Below are 18,773 nucleotides of genomic sequence, written 5' to 3' on the forward strand. Positions count from 1 at the left end.
CCGCTGAGGGTTCCATGGCTTCTACTGGCACCATTATGCATATTTCTTAAAACAACAATGATGTCACTTCTCAGGGTGAAAATGAGTCTATTAGATTCTTCAGAGATGTGGACAAGGAGGGTGTCTGAGCCAGCACGGGCTGGCAGAAAGAACTTGCAAACACAGACACTCATGGGTGATGGGGCAGGGATGGAGGTGAAGCTGCTTGGAGGTCTGATCCAAAGGTGTGGACATAGGCTCAGAGGCTGCTTTGGGTCACCGAGGACCGTCCTTACCTGTGCAGTAAGGAGAGAACACAGGAGAAGAGGTTACACCATGGTGGTCACAGTCCTACTGAGAACCCATGGCTGGAGCTAGGCTGTCCCAGGCATTTCTTATCTCCTTCAGTGGCCTCTGGGAGATGGGGTTGTACTTAGGGTTGCATTTTCTTTCTTGATAGTATCTTTGGGTGTACAAAAAAAGTAACTTTTGAGAAGCCCAATTGATGATCACCACCCCTCCCCTTTTTTTGGTGTTTCTTATGATATCCTACGTGAAGAATCTCTTCCCAAGCTCAAAAAGCATGGGGATTTCCCTCTTGCTTTCTTCTATGATCTTTATAGTTTTAGCTCTAAAATTTAGATCTTTGATCCATTTTACATCCATTTTTGTTTATAGTATGTGGTAAGGGTCTAACTTCATACTTTTGTGTGTGGATATCTAGTTGGTCCAGCACCATTGGTTGGAGTGACCTTTTTTTCAGACTACATTCTCTGAGAACCCTTTTGAAAATCAATTGACCATAGATGAATGATTTCTTTATGGCCTCTGGGATATGTTTAATTTATCTCTATGTCTGTCCATAGGCCGGTACCACATTGGTCTTGACTGTAGCTTCGTAAGTTAGTTTTGTGACTTTTGAAATCTAAAAAAAATTTTTTTAATGTTTATATATTTTTGAGAGAGAGACAGATTGGACACAGAGTGTGAGCTGAGGAGGAGCAGAAAGAGAGGGAGACACAGAATCCGAAGCAGGCTCCAGGCTCCGAGCTTTCAGCACAGAGCCCAATGCGGGGCTCAAACCACCAGCTGTGAGAACATGACCTGAGTAGAAGTTGGACGCCCAACCAACTGAGCCACCCAGGTGCCCCAGTGAGTTTTGAAATCTAGAGTTGTCAGTCCTGAAAATGTGTTCTTCTTCAGGATTTTTTGCATGTTCTGAGTCCCTGCAATTCCACAGAAATTTTAAGATCATCTTTTCTTAGAGTGCAAAATAGACATTTGGACATTTGATAGGGATTGCATGTAATCTACCAATTGCTACGGAGAGTATAGCTTCCTAACAATTGTTGTTCTTTATTTGTTTTGCAAGGTAAATAAGATAAAATAATAAAACATTCATACTAACCATGTCTTTATCTACTTTTGTCTTAGTACAGAAAAACTATAAAGATAAATATGAGCCCATTAGTAAACTTGGGTTGTTCTTTATTTAAATATTTTATTATGTTTCTAGAAATTGTGAAATGTACTCATAAAGTTGCTAATATAAAGAATACTGGCATAGCAAACAGTTCACAGTTGCTTCCTATTTAATTTTCACTAGAAAACTGAGGTATCTAGAGTTAGGAATTCTAACAAATATAATTTAGACTACTAACAATAATAAGGAAAACGACTATGTGTTCCAGGAAAGTAAGACATGTGGTTTTTGGGGGAAAAAGTATGAAGAAGGGGAATACATTTTGTGTTGAAGGAGAAGAAAAGTAATTTTGTCCTAACATTGACTTTATGGATACAATGCAGCTTCTTGGAAGTATCAGCCTGCCACCTGCTTACAGAGTTCCCAACAACTCTTCCAGTGCGTCAAGCAGGACATTTTCTGGAAGGTGCAGGAAACTTGGGATATACTGGGACCCTGAGCACAGAGAAATTACCCACTTCTGTAGGCATTGCAGGCTAAGTCTGATGGCAGGTTTTTGGCACCAGTTTGGCTGGACTTTTGGCCTGCAGGGGCTGCTAAATGTTCACCATAGAGCTTTCTTATAAAAGTCCCAGCAAAGCAGGTTTTAAAGAGTGTATATGGTCAACAGTTATTTTTCTGTAGTTAGGTAAATAATAATCACACCAAGTTCTTTTTGAAACCACATTTATTTTGCAAACAAATGAATGTCCATTTGGCTGTAAGGAGTAAAAACAAGGGTGGTTGTAGAGGAAAAAAATGTTTTCGATAAACACATGGATAAATACTTGATTCTAACCCTGTTCATTAAAACCTGGACTAGAACCTGATTTCCATAGCTTCCTACAAAGTCTGGCTATAAGTCTCAAACCTAACATTTTGACTTTTGTCCCACCAACTGAGCTGGACTAACACTGCCCTTTTCCCAGGATTCGTGCAAAGTAAATCTGAACAACTTCAGAGAAAGTTGATGTAACTCCACAGCAGCTCACACAGAGGCAGTCTTCATGTTCTTCCTCTCTTTCCCCTCACCATCCTCAGCCCCTGATTCCTTCCCGTCCTGAGGCCCCTGACCTTCCCCAACCCTCCACCTCTTATCCGGAGCCCCAAACCTGACTATGGCTCAGTCCACAGCCCCTGCCAAGTCACACCTTCTTGCGCCCCTGCTAATCCTTCCTAATCTGTGCACAACTGGGATGTCATTTCTGGGCATCGGGTCTGGGGTTCACTATCAAACTCTACAGTGCTCCAGCTCTAACCCCAAAGACCTCACCCCTCCTCAAGATCCTGGGACACAACCTTCTTTACAACACGTTTAGGTTCTGTGTCCTCTCTCTTCTCCCAGACACTGTCAACTCCCTGAACATGGGGACCCTTCCTGTCACGTCCACATGGGTTCCACATCCCTAGAGTCATTTGTGGCACACACTAGGTGTTCAGGAAGTGCTATGGATGCACATTATCTGGGCAGCACTGTATCAACACTCAGACACACCTGGACTCTTTGTTCCTGGCTCTGTCCTAACCTGTCACAGACTCTGTCCCCAGGGCAGCTGGCCCCTGACACCCAGGAATTTCTCCTCGGAAGGAGAATCTCCTATAATGTATTCCTGCTGAGGACAGGCTTGGAGACCTGAAGTTAACAGAACATGGATGATTTGGTAACCAAAGTTCCTTGAAATTGTTCTCAGACTACAGTTTACACCAAAAGAAGGAAGCAGCTGACTTGGCCAAAGAGGGGAGGCTGCAAGAGGACCCCCATTGCTGGGGAAACAGCAGATTTTTGTCTCACTTCCCCAAAGGACTGGGCATTGCATAAGCAATGAGTTTCTTGTCCCACACTGAGCCGTGATAATCAGCCTCGTCGTCTGCCTGGAGCCCAGTGATGGTCAAGGAGCCTGTGTTGCCAGACCCAGAGCCAGAGAACCGGTCTGGAACCCCCACAGGCCAAGTGTGCTCATGGAGAATGGCTTTAGGGGTCATTCCTGGGAGCTGTTGGTACCAAAACACACAATAACTGGCCCCAGTGTTGGCTGGGCTTCCAGTGCAGGAAATGGTGAGTGTCTGGCCCAGGGACCCAAACACTGAAGATGGCTGAATCAGCACAGACTGGGCCAAGGACCCTGGAAGAAGAAGAGACAGAGAGGATGAGGCTGGGGTCTAGAGACAAGAGGAGGAAGCAGGGCCCCTTCCCCTGTCTCTGCATCCAGTCACCTGTGCAGCGAGCAAGTAAGATGAGGAGGAGAGAGAACCAGGCCATGGTGGAGGTCATCACCTTTCCTGCCCTGTGTGACCCCACTGCTGAGCAGATCTTCCCTAACCCCTCCTTCCCCTCTTCATCCTCTGAGAGAGGGAGGGCTCATCCATGCATGAGACCCCCAGCTCTCTGACCCTTCACAGACCCCGGTTGGTCCCTCATCCTGAGGAGGTCAGGGGTGGGCAGGGCAGGGGCTGTTTGGGGCCAGGGGGTGGGGAGGTCCCAGATGGGAGCCCTGAGCAGAAGGCAAAGGCAGTGCCAGGTGGCAGATCCCAAGAGTCAATAACCCTGACCCCTCAGAACCAGGCCCTGAGTGACCCCTAGTGTCCAGTCACAGACACGCCATTGTGTGACATGGTGACCAGAGCCCATCAGAGAGACAGCTCCAGCCTCCCCACTGCTCCCTTGCTCCTTCATGGGTCAAGACTGAGCTGGTGTCTCTGGGATACACTCCTTTGAGATCATGATCAAGTTCAGAACAGTGACAGGTCTCCATGGACAGGTGTTCCCTTCTGTCCAGGAGGCTGACCGTTCCTCTTATGGGATTCCTCCCTGGTTTCTGGAACACCCCTTCCACTCGTGTTCACACAGCCCTGAGGAGTTGGGGAGCACTCCTTTCCGGGTTGTGTAGAAGCCCTTGTTTGTTCCTAGAAGGGTTAAGCCCTAAAAAACTCGGTCATCTGTCACCATTTCCACCAGCTTAGAAACAGTCCTCCGCACAATGTGGGCACGGATTCCCTCCTAATATCTGTTCTGCAAGCACATAGACCCAACTCTGCAAGAGCCCTGCCAAGTGAGGCTGTGTGTGGCATTGACCTCAGAGCATAAAGGGCAAACCTGCAGGGAGTTCTAGGAGGGAAGGAGTGACAGCTGCAGGTGTTCTGACAGGGACCTCCTTGCAGACTTTATGTGTTAATCACCTATTAGACAACTGTTACCTTAAAATGAATGTGTGTCATTTTTTCCAAAAACTCAGCTCCGAAAGAGTGATTTAAACTCAGTGACAGTTTCAATGGGAAGGTACAGGTTCAACTGCGAGTGTGTTTCCCCGGACCCATGTTTATTGCAGACAGAATATGATTTAAAATAGTGGTTGCCAAATGCATGAAAACATAATGGAAAATACGTGACATTTAGTTCTTGGTTGAATAGGGGCCAATACCTTGCTTAAATCACTTGATTCATTTTTGTTATTATTATTATTTGAATAACAATTCTGCATATTAGGGCTGGTCTAACAGGTAAAGTAGGAAAGCCCAACATGGTGCCCTGGGAAACACCATGAGGAGCCTGTTCCAGTGAACTTCACACTGATCTCGCTGGTGGAATGAACAAACACAGAGTTTGCTGCATGGAACGATAAGGGGTCAGACTCCTCTCAGGGTGGGTAAAGCAATAGTCACTGTGTCTTGTGTTCACCGTGTTCAGGATAGAAAAATTGCTCAGTCAGCCACCGCTGATTAGAGGAATGATTCCACTAGCTAAGGCCAATTTGACCCAGAAAATTCTTTCAAAGATCCCATATTGACGCCAGCTGAGGTGGAGATAAGGGGCACTGTGTCTCTGAGGTCACAGGCCCTGTAGCCCTGACTTGAGACAGACGTTTCAGCAGAGGCCTATCCTGGCTGGAGGCGTCACTGGAGTGTCTGAGGGTGACAGTCCAGCCCTGAGAGGATGCAGAGTGTGCCTCGGGTCCCTGTGGGCCTTGAGATCCAAGGGAGCAGCACTGAGGCTGCTGTCCCAGAATCAATGCGCTGATCAGCTTCAGGCGCTACCTGGAGCCCAGACATGGTTGAGGGCTCAGCCGCCCATGGGGACAGAGACTCACCCACGGATCCCTGAGCGTCAGCCTCATCCCAGGAGAGCAGGTGTTCAAAGCAAGTCCTGCCCTCCTGATGGGACTCCAGTGACACTCGCTGTCACTGGGTTTCCTGCTCATGGGGATTCTGTTTCCTCGATTGTGACGCTGATGAAGGCTGGGTGAGCACAGGTTGACAATGACTCCTGGGGAGACAGAGGAACCTGGAAAGTGTCAAGTCCAGGACACTATACACTAGCTCATGCTGGACAAAGCAGGAAAGAATATCCAATGGGAAGAAGACAGTGTCTTCCACAAATGTGTGGAGTAAACTGGACAGCAACGTGCAGAAGAACGACTGCACCACTTTCTTACACCATATACAAAAATAAACTCAACATGGATGAAAGACCCATGTGTGAGACAGGGAACCGTCAAAATCCAAGAGAAGCGTGCAGACAACAAACTTTGACCTCGGCCATAGCAAATTCTTACTGGAACTGCAGGACACAAGGGCAGGCCTCCCCTCGATGAGCCACTGGGCATGAAGTTTTTTTATTTATTATTTTTTAAAAATGTTCGTGTGTTTATTTACTTTTGAGACAGAGAGCAACAGAGCATGAGTGGGGGAGGGGCAGAGAGAGAGGGAGACACAGAATCTGAAGCAGCTTCCAGCCTCCGAGCTGTCAGCACAAAGCCCCATGCAGGGCTCGATCCCACGAATCGGGAGACCATGACCCGAACAGATAGACAATGACTGAGCCACCCAGGCTCCCTGGGATGAAGATTATTTTGAGTTAAAAAGCAGTCAAGGTCCACACACACAGGAAAAGCTCTTCATGTCTCTTCAACTAACTAAAAAATTCAGTGCGAGCACCTGCTCTGGGAAGCCAGCTGGCACCACAGACAACTGTACTAGATATGGACATGGTGGGGGAGACCGTGGGGGGGGGCAGTCCTCTGAGTCCCATCATTTCCCAGGGGCCCTGCACACACTGTTTTCCCAACATCTACTCTATTCTTCTTCAGTCTGTGATGTGCATTTCTTTGCATTGAATACTAGACCCCTACCTCCTTCCATGTAATTCAGAAAAACACAGATCTCATTTTGTCTGCGTGTCTTTTGACTTTCTAGGTCTCTGTTGATTCCCATATGTTCTCTATTAAATTTCTTGTGTGTCACTTCAAACTCCTCAAGGACAGGTCTCACCATAGAGGACTCTCCCCTACAGGAGCCTCCACAGAAGCTTCTCAGTAAAAGAGGCTCGGAGGCAAGGACTGTGGACCCAGGGGTTTTGGTCTCACTTCCTCGTTATCTGTGTCACTGTGAGTAACGGTAGCTGCTCCCACTGCCATGATATGTAGCACAGTAATAGTCAGCCTCGTCCTCAGGCTGCGGCCCAGAGATGAGCAGAAGCCCCGCATTGGCCGAGGCATCTTTGGACCCGGAGAAGCGGCTGGGGACCCCAGGGCCCTGGTGCTTATTTGAATCTGAGTAGTAGTACAGGAGATACCGGGGAGGGCTCCCTGGCTTCTGCTGGAACCAATTTATGTAGTAGCCGCCAACATTGTAGCCACTGCTCAGGGTGCAGGTGAGTCTGGCTGTTGTTCCCGGAGATGCAGACAGGGAGGACGGCTGGGTCAGCACAGGCTGGGACAGGGAACCTGCAAACACAGACACTCGTCACTGATGGAACCTGAAATGCAGGCAAAATGTACCAGGATGCTGAACATGGCAAGCACCCTTTGAGATCCCCCTGTGTCCCTGAGGCCAGCCCCTACCTGTCCATTGAGACAGAAGCATGAGGACTAGAAGAGTCCAAGCCATGATGACATAGACCGTAGTACCTACACTGGGCTGGGCTGCCCCAGGCCTCCTTTTCTCCTCCACCCTCTGCCACAGGAGGAGCTGTCCATGCAAATGAAGTCCATCTAGTGACTGCCCAGCCCCTCCCTGAGCCCTGGTGCTTCAGCCCAGCTGAAGGACACACCCTGGGGACGATGGAGGTTGGCTTCACCACTGGGGAGACCCCTGGGAGGAAGCACTGCATGCACAATGCACAGGTCCCTGCTCGGGGGACCTTGCCACACCAGAAGGGACACACGTGCCGACTTCCCATGAGGGAGCCCAGAGCCCAGTCCCCAGGCCCAGGTTCTGAGCAGTTGTGAAGACACCACAGGGTACTCCCACAGCACCCTCTCTTGACTGACAGGCCCATACCTCACTGTGTCCAACAGCCCTGAGAGCCCAGCTGGTTTCCTCAGCTCCGTTTGTTCACACATCATTGAGCTGAATCATGGCCAACGTGATCCCATAATACTGCCCTTGATGACTGCAGTGTTTTGCATGCTCAGAAGGAGTCCTGGTCTCTGTGAGTTGCAAACATTACCTCCCGTTAGTGGTAAGTTGTTGACATCTGGCAGAAGATACTGCAGACATCATATCCCTGCACTGGTGTGCGAGGTAGCATCTGTAAACCTTGGGAATGTTTTTCAGCTCCTATGCACTGTAACGATGGATGCCAACGAGTGTCCAATAAATTGGGTTTTGTTTTAATCTGCGATTTTTTAGCTCATTTATTGGCTAAGTGATTTATCAAGGAAAGGGAAAACAATGAATTTATCTTTGATGAAGTCCAATGTATCAGTTTTTTTATGGCTTGTGCTAATGAGGTCTTATCTAAACATGTTTATACAAACCCTAGAGCCTGATGACTTTTTCCATTTTTATGTTTACAACTGTATACTTTACAGTATGTCAATAAGCCTTTTAGTGAATTTTTTTATGAGGTCAGAGTTTTCGGTGAGATTCATTTCTCTCGATGGATATCCAGTGGTTCTGCGGACATTTGTTCAAAGGCCATCCTTCCTCCTCTGAAAGGCTTCTGCACCCTTGTCAATACGGTTTTCTTATCCATAAGTATCCATAAATATTTCTTATCCATGCTTTTGTGAGTTTGGTTCTGAGTTTTCTGTTCTGTTACATTGGCCACTATGTCTATCTTCCATCCATACCACTCTGTCTTCTTGTGATAGGAATTGAATTACTGTTCTCTACAAGTTGGGAAGAATTGTCATCTCTACTATATTGACTCTACTAATCCTTAAACACAACATATCCCTCCACGGTTTTGGATCCATTTTGATCACATTTCCCTGCATTGTCGAGATTTCAGCATCCATGTCCTGTACATGTTTTGTTAAATATTCACCCAAATACTTCATCATGGAGTGGTTTGAAGTGTTATTTTTACCTTGTTTTTCAAAAGTTTATTGCTCGTATAGACGCAACTAAATGATCTTTCTACGTTGATCTTGTGTTCCGCCACATTCCCGAAATTGCTTATTACCCTTTGAATTCATATATTTACATACATATTCATAGCTCCCTTTGTATTTTTCCCGTATACCATCCTCTGGCCTGAAAATAGGGACAATTGGCTCTTGTTCTCCTTAGTCTGTATGCCTCTCATTGTTTGACTTGCCTTATGCTTTGGTCAGGCACATCCAGTCCTATGGCTAACAGCAGTGTTGAGACTGAACATGATGACCTTGGTTGCCACCCTGGGGGAAAAGCTTTCAGAGCCACACCTCAGTGTGTGTTAGCTGTGGTGTTTCATCATTTTCTTTATCAAGCTGAGGATGTGCTCCTCTATTTTCATTCTCTGAGAAATGATGTCTTTTTCATTCATTCATTCATTCATTCATTCTCATTCTTTGTCATGAATAGGTTTTGCATTGTGTGAAATGCTTTTTCTGTATTGATTGATAAGACCAGGTTTATTTAAAATAATTTTTAAAATTCACTGTATTCATTTATTTATTTAGAGAGAGAATGATAGCTTGAGCTGGGGATGGGGAGAGAGAAGAGGAGAGAAAGGATCTCAGGCAGGTTCCATGTTGTCAGCGTGGAGCCCCATGGAGCACTTGACCTCAGGAACCCTGAGGTCATGACCTGAGCTGAAATCAAGAGTCCTATGCTTAACTGAGCCAAATTGGTGCCCCAGGGTTTTTTTCTTATTTAGCCTGTTAATATTGGAGATTACATTGACTGATTGTTTAATATAAAACTGGCCTTGCATCCCCACAATACACCCCATTTCATCATTGTGTGTATTTCTTGTGATACATGTATATAACTGAATACTGTTTTTTTTTAATATTTTCTTTGAAATAGTTTTCTGCTTATTTGTGTGACATATTCCATTTTTTGTCTGTTTTGTGGACACCAGCTACTGAATGACAATTTTAGAAATAATGATTTCTGGGGCACCAGGGTGGCACAGCGTACTATTCATGATTTCTGCACACGTTGTGGTCTCACGGTTCATGGCATCGAGCCCATCAGAGGGTTCTGTGCTGACAGTGCAGAGTCTGCTTGGGTTTCTCTCTCTCTCTTCCCCTCTTTCTTTCTCTCTCCCTCTCAAAAACAAACTTGAAAAAAAAGAAAGAATTCTTACCTTAACCCAATTCAGCATATTGATCCACAAGCAAGGAATATCTATTCATTCATTCCAGTTTTCCCTAATTTCTCTTATGATGCTTTGTAGTTTTCCATATACAAGGCTTTCAATTTTTCCAAAATACATCCTTAAGAATTGCATAATTATATCACTATAAATGGAACTGCTTTTATTTTTATATATTGATGGTTTATTGCCTCTATATAGACTACCATTTATCTCCTCATTCTGTTTTTGTAACCAGAAGGCCAGAATTGAACCAATCAGACCCAAACCATCTGCGACTGAGCCCTAGAGCTGATTGGGAATCAACACCTTTTGTTCTCGGACATCTCCACTGAATATTTTTTTTATCTCTCAGCAACAAAGTTTGCATTTGAAAACATGAACATGGTGATAATGGGTCGTCAGTGTAAAAATATAACTGAAGGAAAGGATATGACAGTGTCACATCATCTGTCTCTGGGACAACAGAGGGTCTGTTGAAGATCTGAGCACAGAAGTCACCCCCTGAGCCACCTGAAGGGTAACGTCACCAGACCCAGAGAGTGAAGGGAGATTTTGTCTCACTTCCCAATGGGACTGACGCACTACATAAGCATTAGCACTATCGTGGCATATGAGACAGTAATAGTCAGCTTCTCCTCATGCTGGAGTCCAGAGATATCAGAAAACCTGAACTGGTCAAAGCATCTTCGGATCCGGAAAATGATAGGAGACCCAAGATCCCTGGAGTGCATCTGACTCTGATTTGAATCTCAGCAGAAACCAGGAATGGCTCTTTGCCTTCTGCCAGTGCCTATATATGGTGTCACTTCTCAGGGTGCAGATGTGGGTCAGCACAGGCTGGGAGAGGTTTGCTTCTTCCAAACACAGACACTCCTGTGTAATGGGGCAGGAATGGAGGTGAAGCTGCTTGGGGGTCTGATCCAAAGGGGTTGACAGAGGGGCAGGGGACTCCCCAGTTGTCTGAGAACCGGAAGGGAATGTGAGGGGACTACATGCAGCTGTATGTTCTGTCCATTTTCCTCCCGAGGGATGGACCCTGGAGATAGGAAACTACAGCAAGGTCACTTCTAGTTTCCTCTGAAATCCTAACATGGAGATGGAGGTCAGACCTGAAGAGCCAGAGGTAGAGACTGAGCATCTGAGGGACACGGGAACAGATGGGAAAACAGGAGGGAGGGTTTGCGGGGTGTTGGCAGGGAGAGTCTGCAGGATCTGGTCCAGATTCACAATAGCTGGTTCAGAGAGAGGGCACTTTGACTATGACTAGGGTTATTGTCCATATATCACCTGTGGGTACATCAGTAGTGACACAAAGCCCTTTAAGGACCACATGGTGACACTGATGTGTAGATGAATGTTTGCTGGGCAGCACGTTCAGGTGCAGACACAGTATTTATTTCTGTGCATCTTCTCCAGACCCCGTGGGGACGTGCGGTTGGCCTCTGTTATGTCAACTGTCAGTGTCTTCCCGGGATGCCCAATTTTTTCTCACATTACATTCAAACATGAGCATTTCTATTTTCCCTGTTCAAGGAAAGATCTTTCTGCAGAAGAATCCCATGTGCATGTGTCTCCAGGTAAGTTTCATACTGAAAAGATGCTCAGAATCATGATCTTTGTGCACAGGTATTTTCTCTCCCTTGCTCGCTATCTGAGACGCTGTGAGCAATGAAAGCCGCTCCCACTGCCATGAGCTGTAGCACAGTAATAGTCAGCCTCGTCCTCAGGCTGCGACCCAGAGAGGAGCAGAAGCCCTGCCTTGGCCAAGGCATCTTTGAATCCAGCGAAGAGGCTGGGCACCCTGGAGTCTTCTCCATTCTGAGTCTCTCCCTTAAAATTTCTTGCAGGATTTGTTTAGTGGTCACAAATTCCTTTAGCTTCTGTTTCTCTGTTAACTCTTTATCTCTCCTTACATTCTGAATGACAGTCTTCCTGGAGGAAAGATTCTTGGCTACATATTTTTCCTATTCAGCCCATTGAGTATATCCTGACATTCCTTTCTGGCCTTCCAAATTTCTGTGGACAGATCTGCTGCGACCTTGATCTGTCTTCCCTTAGAGGTTAAGGACCTTTTCCCCCATGCTGCTTTCATGACTCTTAGTTTTTCTGTGTATTTTGTGAATTTAGCTATGATATGCCTTGGTAATGGTCATTATTTGTTGAATCTAATTTGTGCTCTCTGTCCTTTTGGATTTTGATGTCTGTACCTTCCCTAGATTAGGGAACTTTTCAGCTATAATTTGCTCACATATATGTTCTCCCCCTTTTTCTCTCTCTTCATCTTCTGGGACGCCCATGATATGAACGTATTCCTCTTAGTAAGTCCCTGAGTTCTCTAAATCCTGTATTGTGATCTTTTGCCTTTGTTTTTCTCTTTTTTTCGGCATTATTATTTTCCAGAATTTTATCTTCCATAACACTGATTGTGCTCTGTTTCATCCATCCTCACTGTCATGGCATCCATTCAAGATTGCATCTCAGTTATAGCATTTACAACTTGGGCTTGACTAGATTTTAGTTCTTTTGTCTCTGCAAAAAGGGATTCTCAGGGGTCTACTATGTTTTTTTCAACCTCAGCTAGTATTCTTATAATCATGGTTTTAAATTCTAATTTAGACATCTTACTTATATCTGTGTTGATTACATCCCTGCACATCATTTCTCCTTTTACGTTCTTTTGGGGTGAATTTCTCCATCTTGTCACTTTGGGGAAAAAATAATAATAAATTAAAATTAAAAATTAAAATTAAACAAATTTTTAAAAATAAGCAAAGAAAGGAAGCTAGATGCTAGATGTGTTTTCGTCTGCTTGATAAGAGATACTTGATGGAAAAGAGAAAAAAGAGAAAAGAAAAACAGTTTACAAATTTACAATATTTTTTAAAAATTAAAGTTATACAAAATGAAGAAAATAAAATAGGGTAAAAAGTTTTGCTCTTTTTTTATCCAAGAAAGAAAAGAAATAAAAACAACAACAAAAACTGGAGCAAACAAAAGAACAAACGAACAAGCAAACAAAATGAAGTTGAAAGAAGCTAGATCCAGTTTCTCCTAGAACTGAAACTTTGTAGCACAATATGGTCCCCAGATTCAGCAGATGGAAGGGGTTTGTGCTGTTCTGGGGGATGTGCCCAGAGGTTGCAGATGGATAGGGCTCTGTGTAATGGCTCCATTCTCCATTTGGTGGTGCTGCTTCGCTCACTGGGGTGGGTAAGTGTGGGTCTGCTACAGGCTAAAATGGCTGCATCCTGCTCTCTAGTCTCCTGAGCAGAAAAATTTCACACCCTCTTGGATGCGCACCCTGTCACCTCTCCTTTGTCTCAGGCTTCTGTCCATTCCCCACCTTCACACTCTCTGTGTTTAATTATTTATTTATTTTGAGAGAGAGAGAGAGAGACAGAGTGTGAGCGGGGGAGGGGCAGAGAGAGAGATGGAGACACAGAATTGGAAGCAGGCGCCAGGCTCTCAGCTGTCAGTACAGAGCCCTATATGGGGTCGAACCCATGAACCATGAGATCATCACCTGAGCCAATGGTGTATGCTTAACCAACTGAGCCATCTAGTTCCCCAGAGCTTAGGTATTCAAAGCATTTAGAGCACTCAGCACTTCAAGAAGACACATGTGTTAGTATAAATTGGTCGCGGAATAAGTTAGATTGATACTAGGTAATCTGTCAATCTCAGGAAAACTTCCATGAAAGAAGGTATACTGTAAAGCACCCCTCAGTTCCCAACCCCATGCCACATCCCTCCTAGGGATTAGTGTGGCTGCAAGAAACCAAGGCCTAGCCAGAATAAACTAATAATAATAATAATAATAATAATTATTATTATTATTATAAACGGATGTGGATTTCTCTTTCATCTTGTATGACCTTAATATCTTGGCTTTATGACTAGTGAGCATATTCTGCCTGGTGTTCACAATCTGGAAAATGTACCTGTTTGGGTGCAACTTTTTGGCCAACCAAACAGACTGGAGAACATTCTCCCTCTGTCTGTCTATGCCTCTGTCTCTCTCTTGGTCCAGATGGGCCTGCTGTTGGGGGAGTTAGTCATGAGAGTTTCCAGACCCTAGGAAACATCTGTCACCTCAACCTTCAAGTTTGTTTGTGCTGGAAAGTCTATTCCAGGAGCACCAGCCCAGTGTCCCAGTTTAGTGGGCTTGTGGCACCGTTGTGTCATAATTACCCGTGAGACTGGGGATGCCATTTTCACTACAGCCTCCTTACCACCTGTGCAACAAAGGTTTTTGCTTTCTTAGACTAATTTAGGAGTAAACTTTGGATTGTTGGGCAACCCATTCAGGTGTAGGCCAGCAGCATGGGTGGTGAAAGAATTCACCCAAGCAGAGCAAAGGAGATAGAAGTTTAGAGAATACACTGTAAGGGAACAGCAGGCAGGACAGCAAAGCAGAGATGGTCTCCCAGGAGGCAGCGGTAGGGGCTGTGGTCAAGAGGGGAAGGTAAGGTGGTGTGAACTATTTGGCTTTTTTTTTCCTTTTTTGGTACCTGTGTCTGGGTAGGAGTCAGCTAGGGCTTATAGATATTTTGAGGTGACTTGTCTAATGGGCCTGTTTGCATCCAGCCCACTCGTCACTGTGGGACCTTCTACCATACTCAGGTGACCATTGCTCAAGTCTGTCGCCTAAAACTGGCCTCTATGTTACTGCTTGCTAGATCAACAATGGCAAATCCTTGCCATTTGGGCAGAGATCTCATCTTCAGTAGCGGCTCATGTTGAACAGTGGGGGTGTGCTGTCCATACATAACCTTGTCTGTCCGTCTGGGGTTCTGTGCAGTTATAGACCAGAGCATGGTATTATACTAACATGCTGACAGGTGATTTGAATGAAATTCCTTGGTGGCCTGGTCCATGGGATTTAGGAGGAGGGGATCCTCTGGTGCCCTGGGCTGGAATCCTTGTTGAACCATCATTCATATATGGAATTGTTGCATTCTGGGAGACACAAACTTAAAAAGTGGATTGAACTGGGCGGGGGTGGGGGCAACAATTAGGCATATGTGTATTGAAGCCACAGGTCCTAAGAGAGAAAGAAGGCAGCGTAGCCATGACCAGGTTTCTTTCCAGGAAAACCATCCTTATGTTGCCCAGTCCCAGGGGGAGGAAGGTCGTTCAATCAAACCGTAGACTTTTTTTTATGTTCCCTGATTGACCCTTTAGCAGGACACAGATACCCTCTGGGCTTCAGCTAGGAGATCTAAACTCAGTCATTTCTGCAAACCTAATGTGACTAAAACCTCCAACTGGGTTTGTATAATCATAAAGGGTCTACATTTTGTAGACCCTGGGGCATGTGTATTGGGCTCTACTCCCTCACCTGTGTGCACTCCTAGGATGCCTGTGCTGTCTCAGGCAATAACACTGTGTCACTCCTTCCTCCTCAAAGACAGGTGTTCCCACAGTGGTGTCCCATACACAAGCCTCCACTGAAGCTTCTCAATAAAAGAGATGCAGGGGTTTTTGTCTCACTTCCTGCTTATCTGAATCACTGTGAGTAACGATAGCTGCTCCCACTGCCATGATATATAGCACAGTAATAGTCAGTCTCGTCCTCAGGTTGCAGCCCAGAGATGAGCAGAAGCCCTGCATTGGCCGAGGCATCTTTGGATCCAGAGAAGCGGCTGGGGACCCCAGGTCCCAACTGTGTACTGGAGTAGTAGTACAGGAGATACCGGGGAGGGCTCCCTGGATTCTGTTGGTACCAGTATATGTTATAGCTTCCAACATTGATGTCCCTGCTCAGGGTGCAGGTGAGTCTGGCTGTGGCTCCCAGAGATGCAGAGAGGGAGGCTGGCTGAGTCACAACAGGCTGGGACAGGGAACCTGCAAATACAGACACAGCAGACAGAAGACAAGAGACAGGGTACATGAGATTAGGGAGCTGAGCCAGAGGGATTTGACTCTGGTTGTGGGCCCACCCTGGTGCCCTGCATTCTGTCCCTACCTGCGCAGTGACAGAGGAGCACGAGGAGGCTGGGGATCCAGGCCATGGTGACACACCCCCTTCTTAGGCCCAGAGCTAGGGTTTGTCTGCCCCGGGACTCTCTTATCCCCTGTGCACAGGCCTCAGAGAGGAGGGGCTGCTCATGCAAATGGGACCCACACCTGCCTCTTCTCCATGTGCACACACAGGGTCTGTGGCCCTTGGACACGGACACTTCCTGATGCACTGCGTTCCCCCTGGGTGGGCCAGGAGGCAGCAGCTGAGGGGACCACACACAGGCCAAACTCCAGGGGATTCCACCAGGCCCTGATGGGACACACCTGCCCTGTCCCCACAGGAAACACGGGGGCCCTGACCTGGGGCCTCCTGTCAGTGCAGGACTGCCAGTGGATCCCCCGTCCTGCAGAAACCCTTAGACATGATCTCACAGCAGCCCCTGCTGCTCTCCGGGCAAACGTCTCATTCTTTCCACTTTCTTGTTCTTTCCCACTGCTTCCAATGCTCTCCTTTACCTGCGTCCCTAATGTTTGTGCTTCCACCATGTGAGACAGACCCTTCAGAGAAGGATGGAGGTGCAGTCCTGGTGTTCTCTCCCTGAACCGGGTTTTTCCTTGGGTGGGGCTATTGTGGGAAGGACAGGAGCAATCTTGACCCAGGACAGTCTAGGAATTCTGGTGGAGCTGATGACAAGATGCAGAGAACAGAGAGCAGGGGATCTGCCCCCACAGGGGGCTCCTAGGGGGCAGGCTGACTCTGGGTGATGAGTGAACAGGAACCTGTGAGCGGTCACAAACCTTCACAGAGAAGGACACAGATTATGGAAATTTGTGCCTTTCTGGAGCATGGCAGAAAGGACTCCACAAACTCTGATGAGGCTGCTGAGGGTATGGGGACTGAGCAGGGCCCGGGAGTCCAGGAGGACCACTGCGGGGCCATCCTGCAACCTGCCATCCCTGTGCTGGGAGTCTTTTCATTCCAGCTGGGCTTCTCCTGGTCAGTGCTGCTCATTAGAGATTTAGTTCTGAAGGAAGTTCTAAGACAGATTTTGGGGCAAGGAGAAGTAGAAGGCAACCCCGGGGGATGGTTGGGGGAAGATGACAGCAGAGAAAACAGGAAGGGTGAAATGGGTTGTGTCCCCAAGTGGGACAGAGGGAGGTAACTGAATGGACCCCAAGCTGTGGGAGAGGGAGTGATGGTCCAGAGATTTAGGTGGCTAGAGGGTGATGCCCACAGAGACAGGAATACCCTGACTGACACAGGGGAAGTCAGGTAGGAGAGCAGATGGAGGGGAGGTGATGGGTGCACCTGGGTGTCTCAATCCATTAACCATCTGACTTTCGATTTCAGCTCAGGTCGTGATCGCACAGTTCCTGAGTTCAAGACCTGCATCGGACTTTCTGCTATCAATGCCAAGCCTGCTTCTGTTCCTCTGTTTCCCTGTCTCTCTGCACCCCCTCAAAAATAAATAAATGTCAAAAAAAGATTCATATTAAATCCAATTCTATTAGCCAAAATTATTCTTGAGACAGTGGTTAATGTGTAATTATATGCATCAGATTTCAAGATGAAGAAGAAGACCTAAAACTTAAGAGAAAAGTTATCAATTCACATCCGTCACTACAAAATGCTGAAGCACATGACAAGTCACAGAATAATCTGAATCTTATCTGTGACTATTGCAGATAATGGAAGCTGTGTGTATTATGTATTTCATCCAGAATTCCGATATCCAGTGTTTTCCACAACAAAAGTAACCTTAAAATGTCCATACTACCCAAAACAATCTATAGATTCAAGGCTTCCTATGAAAATTCCTATGATATTTTTCACAGAAATAGAAAAAAAAGTCCTGACTTTTGTATAGAGGCAGAAAAATACCTAAAATTGCCCAAGCTTTCTTGAGAAAGAAGAATAAATATCTGGAGGCACCATACTTCCTGCTTAAATTTATAACAAAGTTCTAGGAATACAAACAGTATGAAACTGGCTTAGAAAGCCACACATAGATAGATGCCACAGAATACAAAGACCAGAAGGTAATGCAAGTTCCCCTTGACCACCAGGGAGCAAGTACACTGAAAACAGGGCCTTTGCAAGGTTCCTAGAGGAGAAGTGACACGGAGTTTGGAGGGGATTCAGATAGGCATATACATGAATCATACAGCAGGTGACCCAATCGAGATCCTAAGGTTCTCAGTGGTGTTCCTGACACACTCTGGGAGAGAAAGCTGGTATTCTTGGACACCTTGCAATGGGACACATTGGTACGCATGCCATGGTGGTCAGCATGCATCCACATGGTCAATCTGGGGTAAGAAGCCCAGCCTAAAGACTGTCTCAGCCGCGTCAGGCCACATCTGCCAAGAGCCCCCATGGGAGCTGCCCTCTGCCCTCTGCTGCTTCCTGCATTCGCATGGGTTCCTGGGGCCTGGCTCCTCTGCCATTCCAGATTACCCATTCCCCTGTTGGGTGCTCGGGATGATGAAAAAGCTCTGGAAATGGACAGTTGTGGTGGTTACAAACATTGTGAGTATACTCAGTATCTCTGAATTGCACAATACAGAGTGATTAAAATAATAAATCTTGTTGTGTTTATTCTCATCACTATAAATTATCAGTTCAAAATCAAATTATATGTAAGAAGCTGTACTTATACAAATATCCTTGTTGTCCTGGTATGTGGTACCCTATTCTAACTTACCATCATCAGTAAAATTGACAGTAATTTTTAAAATTATTTTTCCTATAGATTCCACATATAAATGAGATCATATAGCATTTTTTCTTTCTCTGTAGGGCTTATTTCTCCTAGGGTAATATCTGGCAGGTTCGTCCAT

At 46.1% G+C, this 18,773-nt stretch overlaps 2 gene segments (V, D, J or C); both read right to left on the reverse strand.

Annotated features, from left to right (window-relative positions):
- Positions 1-15,997, reverse strand: part of LOC122232563 — a 1,057,381-nt gene extending 1,041,384 nt beyond the window's left edge. The window contains 2 exon segments of the V gene segment in view: positions 15,492-15,815; positions 15,937-15,997. Of these exon segments, the coding sequence occupies positions 15,492-15,815; positions 15,937-15,982 (370 nt within the window).
- Positions 3,134-4,083, reverse strand: LOC122232576. The segment is given in 2 exon segments: positions 3,134-3,564; positions 3,656-4,083. Coding segments are annotated over 2 exon segments (393 nt in total).
- Positions 15,998-18,773: the final 2,776 nt, after the last annotated feature.

This window comes from Panthera tigris, chromosome D3, assembly GCF_018350195.1.
Source record: "Panthera tigris isolate Pti1 chromosome D3, P.tigris_Pti1_mat1.1, whole genome shotgun sequence".
NCBI lineage: Eukaryota > Metazoa > Chordata > Mammalia > Carnivora > Felidae > Panthera > Panthera tigris.